This window comes from Hylaeus volcanicus, chromosome 6, assembly GCF_026283585.1.
Source record: "Hylaeus volcanicus isolate JK05 chromosome 6, UHH_iyHylVolc1.0_haploid, whole genome shotgun sequence".
NCBI classification, from domain to species: Eukaryota; Metazoa; Arthropoda; class Insecta; order Hymenoptera; family Colletidae; genus Hylaeus; species Hylaeus volcanicus.
This window is the reverse complement of record NC_071981.1, coordinates 17,348,707-17,357,288: the sequence shown is the minus strand read 5'-3', so window position 1 is coordinate 17,357,288 and position 8,582 is coordinate 17,348,707. Positions and strand designations below refer to the sequence as shown.

Below are 8,582 nucleotides of genomic sequence, written 5' to 3'. Positions count from 1 at the left end.
GACTCCTTCTACTCAGAATTCCCTCGACTCAGGACTCCTTCTACTCAGAACTCCTTCTACTCAGGATTCCCCTTTACTCTAAACTTCCCTCCACTCTAGACTCCCCTCCTTTCCACTAAGTACTCCCCTCGACTCAGAACTCACCCTCCACTAAGATCTTTCTTTCTCCATGCACAATACATGACCCATTATTTTCTTTCTACTCCGTGTGTATGCGTGTTTGAGAGCGAATGGGACGTCTGACGTAAGGAGTGAGAGAAAGGAAGTACGCGTAAGAGGAACAAAGCCACGTTAAGCTGGTTGCGATTGGTGTGTTGCAGACACGAGGTGCCTGTCACCTCGGAGCCGATCACGGTGATACACATGGACGAGGACGTCGTCGTGGTCAACAAGCCCGCCTCCATTCCTGTAAGTGGTGTACTGCCAGGACTGTACTGCCAAAACGCTTGTCGCCTCGTCTGCTTCCCGACGCGACGATTGTCCGCGCGACGCGATTGTCCGGTAGCTTTCTGCGCCCTGGCCGATTATTTTTGGCCACGAAGGCTCTACCAGCGCAATCGATCCCCGCGTTGCTCTGTTTCTAGCTGGGATACGCGATCGAACCGATTTGCCTGCCGCAATTTCGAAAATTTACCGCTTTGCTCGCTTGAACGCCACTCGATCGACCATTCGCTTGTTTGGCCAATGAACAGCTTTCGAACTGCGAAGGATTTGGGAGTTTTCGGAGAAAATGCTTGGGGGATGAATATTCTTGACCTTTAAGTAGTTTGTTTCAGAATTGTTGAAAGCACTGCTCGCTTTGAGTCACTTCAAGTCCCTTTGGATTAGGAAGAGTGGAGATCTTGAGTGGAGGGGAAGGGATTAAATGGGATGGGACCTAACTTATAAGTTATTTATAGGGAATTTGAATGTGCAAGAAATTACAAAATGCACACAGTATGCAATAATATAAAAAAAATATTGAAATTAAAGTTCATATTATAATATTTGAAGAGTAAAATATATTCTTGTTAAGTTCAATTTTTGTAGGTACATTTGCAAAGATTTTATTTTACAAGATATAAGTTCAAGAAATAATTTGTCAAATTTAATAATTTTACGAACAAGAGGCTTCCAGATGCTAAAAAAGAATACAAAATTAATGGGGTGTACTCAGAATGTGAAACTTTCATTTATAATTGCTATATAAATTATTTTCTATGTAGTGAGAGAATTACGCAAAAAAAAATGTGGCAGAGCAAGACCATGATCGTCCCCAAAATCGTTTCCGTGTAGGTTCTATTCGCGCTAACTTCTCAAGATGCTTTTGTCGATTAAATTTAATGCAGTCCGCCAATTGGTCGAATAAGAATGGAACATCTTCTCTCTTTCTTCCCTTCTCACCTTCTTCTATCTTTTTTCGGTCGATTGCCGGACTGTGTTAAATCTACTGAATACAAACTCCAATTTAAAGTTCTATATTACAACAAATAACCAAGTATTACAGTCGATGGATTTGTGTCAACCGTTAGTTTTCATAATATGCCAAAAAAAATCCCATGGTTCCATTTAAGAATTGGACAAAAGACTTTATTCACCTGAAATGGATAGCCAACAATTATTTGAATTTTCATGTAATTTGATATCATCGAAAACTATACTATACTAAAGGGTTCAACTTGCGTAGGAATTTTATTATATATATAAAAAAAAAAATATCGTTGCGTGTTCAATCGTCGTTTAAATCCCTCTGCAAATTTTTCACGTCACTTTCCTTCGCACCTTCACCGCGTCACGGTAAGTTTCCGCTGCTCTGGCTAGCAATTAACCGCACGCACGCTTCGCAGGTGTACTTTACTAATTTTTCCTATCTACGTCCTTGTAAAATAATTATTCATATATCTTTGTAATTAGAGGGGTGGGAATGAAACTAATATGAGAATGGAATTTATTCTTTATTATAGTAATTGTCCCTGAAAATTTGGATGAGAACATTGAAGAAGTTTTGAAGGTTGACTGGCTTGGTAGTTTAGTGTTAAGACTGTTCCTTATTATATCCACTACTACTAATTACGTCATTTTGTTTCTTTGTCATTCTTTCTTTTTCTTTCTTTCTGTCCTATTTATTGAATTACACGCATTTTTAAATGTTCACAATTGATGTCTTCTAGATGACTTGTACAGTAAATATACCTAAATAGTTAGTTGAAAAATTGTAGAAGCATTTATCCAAAAGCTTTTCATAAATAATCTTCGAATCAATTGATATAAATAAATAAATACAGATACTCTAATTTCGTATTAACTAGAATGAAAAGAGAAAAAGACGCTTTGTCCATAAATATCCGACGCAGGTATAAAACCCCTGGCTCGCGTTGTTCTTCGCAAATGGCCTGTTTCGAGTGATAACAATAACAGAAATGCGGCAAGGTTAACGAGGAGCTCCCTTCGCTGGTAAATCCTTCATAAAAGATCCACGAAGATGATTGGAAATCCAATAACGATAAATCAACCGTACAATGTTTCGAAACAGAGGTGGTCTCGTTACCTAACTCAGCCCCCAGGTAACTCTACGAGTCTCTTTCTTCGCGATAATCGCGTTATAATTGAAAATTACAGACCGCTAGCTCGCGTAATGGCTGGTGTAAATTACGTCGCGGTTAGATGTGATTATGGACGTGTCGTTCAAAGGGGGTACGATTAAAATTGTTGGGATTCCGCTGGATTCGCATGCGTCGTCGTTAAAGGCATTATCCTCGGTTCGCCAGAGTGGTAAATCAGTGGTAAATCTCTCTGTCAGCCGATGGAAATGTCATCGCGAAGATCGTTAAAGGTTTCGCAACGTGGCACGTGGTTAATGTGAAATTAATTTAGAGACGAATCGTTGCAATACCTACTTTCTAATATTCCAAATGTTTCGTGCAACGCGTGATAAGATCGACGTGCGTTTTCATGAGAAATTTTGAAATCGAAGTGGAATTCGTAACTCTTGAAATTTTTGTACAATTATTAGAGAAACTTGAAATTTCTATTTAAAAAAAGAAAAAAAAAGTGAGAATATAGATCGGTCTAAAATCGAAAAATATATACAAAAGAGAAAAGAGTATTCTCCCTATGACTCGCTGAAAATAGAACGAAGTAAATGCCTTATTAATATTATTCACGCAATCACAACATTGACGTGTCAGTAATTATTGGACTGCGGATATTCGTGCGTTTATAGCAAACGAAAATGTGAGTAAACCTACGAGGACATGTACAAATGCAAAGATATATGAAATATTAACAATAATATACATATTACACCGTTTAGAAGACATACTTCGATTTAAATTCAATTATTTTTTCTGTATTTGTGAAAATATGAATTTGCATAAACATCCGCAGTCTAGCAATTATTAAGAGATTTCTATGTATAAAATATATAAAGTATTGATAAACAACAAAGGATTTCCTACGTGACCTTGATCTTCCATCAAATCCAACTTACGCTATATTAAATGAACAAAGTTTCCCTAATTCGTCACAGAGTTTGACACGTTCAGCAAGAATTTACGAGTATCGCGCGTGGAGTAATGCCAAATGGCAACTGCGCGAAACATTGGACGACGCTTAATTACCATTCAGCTGGTTCGGTTAATCCGCGCAAAAACATTTTCCAAGTCCGCAAAATGATCGTTTAATTACACGTGGAACAGTGGTCCGACCAGTTGTATTTTCCCACCCTTTTGTCTCGAACCGGAACGCGTTGAAAAGCGTACATTAGATTTTACGATGCGTCCAATCCCGTCCATTTTCGTAGTCCCTGACGCTCGATGCATTTTACAAATTGAAATTTCATCCTTCGACTCCGTTAATTTTATTCGCCGGCAAATTATTACAATATTTGCCATTGGGGATGAAAGCAAACGATTTAATGGATACGAATAATTATCGCGTTTGGGGAGATTATTATTACTGGACTCTCAAGAGAAAGAGTACTTTTTAATTTGTCAAAATGCCTGAACAGATAATCTGACAACTGGCAGCTTTCACGAGGAGTCGTTTTCATGCCTGGAATAGCTTATCAAAACAAAAAGTAGTTATCAGAATCGGCGAACTGTGCCAGCCACAAACTGAAACGCTACGTAAAGAACATTCAAAGCTCGACTTACCAAACTGCGCGCCCATTAAAATTGAGAATCATGCCGAACTCGAAAGCCTCGACTTCTCAGTAATAAAAGGACTTTAGAAAAAATTAATAATCGCCTTAAAAAATTCACCCTTTCGAGAGGCTTTTATCGCGACAAAAGCAGTTCATTCTGAGAAACAAGGACGAAACGACAGAAGAAGGTGTGCCACATATTCACTTGATTTATAAGTAACTTCAACCGTAGAAAACGAATAACCATATTTTTGTATATAACATTATAAATGACCTCCTGCTGGTAGCAATTTTTAATTTGCCTGATAAATGAGAACAAGTGATTAAAATTCATTATGCAATAATATATTTGGAAATAAATTGTAAGTTAAAGATCGGAAGTTATTTATGAATCATCCCGACACATAGTGTCCTTAACACCGTTGACTGGCAAGTTGATTCACATCGAAATGTCTACAGGACTAAAATTTTGCCTCGAAACAATTGAAAACTATAGAATCTAACATTTATTGCATTCATTATTTTTGTATTCTCATCAAAATGTACGAATTCTATCCAAATTCGTTTTCATTAATACTTAGCACTTGAAATTAATTGCTTGAAGTTTCTTAACTATAAAAGCTCCGTCACCCATATATATGAGCGACGTGACGTTCAACGTGTTAAAGAAAAAGGCCAAACTCGAAGAATATATAAACAAGTAAATATAAAAATGTTCTTCTTTTTAAATTGCACCTCACGTCTTCAAATTCTTTTGTCCTGAGAATTCTTTCTGACTTCTGTCACAAATATTGGCCCTTCCTGCACGTTTATTTGAAACTCGACAGTGATTGGGTCAAGCACGCAGGATGCGAGGAAACGCGAGGCAAGAGGAATAAAAATGGGATTATCCAGGGGATCGAGTGGCTCTTGTTGTCAACCGACTGTCAGCGCGTCTTTACGAGCCGCTACTTCCTGTTTATTATCCCCTTTATTTGCAGTTCACACCTTAAATAATTCTTGTCGACGTCTGAGGACCTACCAGCGAATCGTTCCTTAAACAAGTCCTTTTATTCCTATGTTACTCGCGAAAAAGCAGACTGCAAGTGTTTATATTCCCGTTAAGGAGTGAAGTGTTCTTACTTTTTACGAGAACGTTTCCGTTTACACTTTGATGTCCATAGAAAGACGAGCGTTTGGTGGAAATGTTCAGTGTTCGTTTGTCTTTTGAAATAGTTGTTCGCAGAGGATCTTTTTCTTTTCTATGAGAAAATTAACATATCTGTCAGACTGATAGAGAAACTGTTTCGCGTTGATTACTTTCCAAGTTAATTTTGTTTTCAAGAAGGGAATTAGGTTCAGAGATTGGCTTGCCTAACGAGAACATATTTATGATTGTAGTTCGAAGATTTTAGAATTTATCTAATTTTGATAAAAAGGTCAATGTGCATGGGCTAATTTGACTGACTTGATAGTTTTGCTGTTAAGAATTCTCTCATGCTGATATTAAGGGGACACAACGCTATAACTGTTCGAAAAAGAGGTAGTTTCAGAAATTCTTCATCTTTCAAATTTTCATTAAACATTTTATTAAACATTTAAGCAAACGAAAATTGTTCTCGTAATGTTATTAAGATGGCGTTACTCGGTTCGACAGCATGTGCAAGTGAGCACCGAACAAAAATATTGGTATTCAGTTGACCACAGGCTCTACCAGAAATCAAAGAATTAAACATTTTTTTAAACGCAATATACCTATGGCTATGACCTAGCAGAATTTTTTCAAAACCTTGAGAAATTATAAAATAGCAGGTCTTTAAGAAAATGTCTGGGTATCGTGAAAAAAAAATGTTAATTACTTCTTGAAAATAAAAATAAAAAAGAAACGTCTATGGTCAGGTTCTAGAGACTAGTTTTCTGAAGAGAATGAGACTTGGATCACTCCACACTCAAGACTGTAACTCAAAATTTCACCCAACTTTCCTAAATTATTTATCTTTCGTGGAATGGAACAAAATAGATGTATTTATAACAAAAATCTAGCGTTGTGCCCCTTTAATAAATACATCGTTCAATTAGTACGATCAGCAACCAGAATCCATCCAATCCCATCCGCAACAGACCAAACTATCAAAAAATTCAGAAGACAACTGCGCCGTCCAACTTGGACGAAAAACACCCGCGTCAGGCAGGGATGTTTGACAGCACACGTGGTCCAACAAACCCCAGCGTGGAAATTGCGAGAAGAACTTTCGGGCCGAGCTAATAGGTAATAAAATTCTGGTGGCGACTCCGGAGCCTCGGTATCCCAAATGGCCGGTTGCGCAAACAATTATTAAAGCCTCGTTCAAGCACGAGGGGTGGTTCCCCTGGTCCGCTAGTTCGTACTCACGGTTTTTCGGGTCGACTGTTCCGGATCAGCCCCTGTGTCCACAGTCAGGCGACCAGGCGAGGACACCAAACATCGGTCCAGCAAACGCTGCGGCCATCGAATCGCTTCCCTTTGTCGGGACCAATCGATTTCTTTTTGTTGTCCCGAATGGCCGGGAGAAATGGGTCGTGTCGTGCAGCCGCCATCGCGTGTACCGAGCGTGTTTGCAGGTGCGTTCCCATGTGTGCACGTGTCGGACGCGTTGGACGGGTCGCGACCATGTCGAACGGTTTGCACGGGACCGCGGTAATATTCTAATGGCACGATAGAATTGCCCCGCGGAGACTGGCTTAAGCTCGGATTTCATACGAGCCGCGCCTTTTAATTTTCAGTAAACCGTGGCTTCCAACGTTTGTAGTCACTTTGGCTGATGAACCGATCGCGTTCTCTACTTTTGGTCGATCCCTTCCTGGAATAAAGCAGTTAAGCCCACTTTCGAAACTTTTTATCGGTTTGGCTGGAATTTTGGTGCGTTGCAGTTTGTTTAGGGAGATTTAAACGTGTCTTGAAGAAGTATTTCACGTTTTAGAAATTATTTAGTCTACTTGTTTGAAGAATTGACAAATAATGTAATGTAAACCGTGGATTTCAGCGTTACTAGCCACTTTGGTTGATAAACATCAATAACGAATAAAACTAGTATTCTGTATAGAACTTCAAAACAAATTCAACAGGACAATTGTAAATTAAAATTTTTACATGTATAAACAAACGTATCAAATTTCAAAAGTTGCCTCAAGTACTTTGACTGCAAGAAAAATCATGAAAATGGCCTCGAAATTAGTTAAACAAAAGAGTGCCTCGATAAATTTGACAAATTCTGAATGGAAACAGGAAGAAGTTGAAATTTTTTTTTCACCACTACAGTTCCTCATTAGCCTCAATTTAAGAAAAAACCAGCAACCTGTACTTTATTTCTGGAAAACTGTAGATTTCTTGCAACATACCGATTGGTAAATTTCCTTTGTAACATGGTAAAGAAATAACTTGGAAAGAAATCTGAAAATAGTAGCGAATAACGATCTCCAGGTAGATGTAGAAGAAGTTCGATCCGAATTTGGAAAGTTAAAGACGATTGACCTAGTAATGGCGCAGAAACGAGTGGAATGCGTCGCACGGAATTGGTCGAACCTCTTGAAAACAGTCTTCGGAAACACGAGAAATCCTTCCCCGCTTCCTTCGCTTTTCCTCTGAAGGGTTTTCAGCCGCGATATCGTCGACAGAGATGGTCTCCTATCGATATCGCAATCTCTTCTAACTCTTCTCATCCGCTACTCTAAACTTTTATTCTGTTTCCACGATAAATAAATCGAGTCAATCTTGGGGATTGCAGGTGCACCCGTGCGGACGGTACAGACACAACACCGTGGTCTTCATCCTGGCGAAAGAGTACAACCTGAAGAAACTCAGGACCATCCACAGGCTGGACAGACTGACCAGCGGCATTCTCCTTTTCGGTAGGACGCCCAAGAAGGCGAGGCAGATGGAGCACCAAATAAGAAACCGACAGGTTCGTTTCGTAACTCCGGTATGCGAGGGAAAACCGATCGTCCTCGATTGGAGTTTCCATCGAAGCTTCAAACGGCGATGACGCGCTTCGAAAATGGAATTAGCGGATCTAGAGTGCGTTTGACGAGATGGAGGAGAGACGCTGTCAGGGAGAAACTGTCGCGAAGCGGTAGAATCAATTTGTAGTTGCACACCTGTCCGTGAAAGTATTAGAAACGTCGATGCTGTACTCCCAAGTCATGTTCAGACCCACAAAAGAGCTCTTTACGAACTGGGTCGTGAAATTAACGAACTTAAGAACGTAAGGTGTACTTGTGATTGAAGCTAATTTATCACTGAAAAGGGAGAAATAGAATGATCTCGAAATGTTTTGAAGTGTTTGGTGAAAAGTGTAGGAGGCTTGCTGAAACCAAGTTATCGAGTCACGTTGGCACGTAAAATTTTAAGTACCGTCTTAGATTGAGAATAACATCCCATGTTGTCTCTAAGATTCAATAAAAGCAGCATTATAGATCAATTTTGTCGCTTGAAAACTTAGAC

The 8,582-nt window shown here is 39.1% G+C and overlaps 1 protein-coding gene across 4 annotated transcripts in view; it reads left to right on the top strand.

The window, feature by feature from the left end:
• The window catches only part of LOC128878657 (pseudouridylate synthase RPUSD2-like), a 198,298-nt gene that overhangs the window by 185,502 nt on the left and 4,214 nt on the right, over positions 1-8,582 (top strand). For all 4 annotated transcript variants that reach the window (XM_054127020.1, XM_054127016.1, XM_054127018.1 and 1 more), the window contains 2 exons: positions 321-408; positions 7,867-8,043. In XM_054127020.1, the coding sequence (XP_053982995.1) occupies positions 321-408; positions 7,867-8,043 (265 nt within the window). The remainder of the gene's footprint in view (positions 1-320; positions 409-7,866; positions 8,044-8,582) is intronic.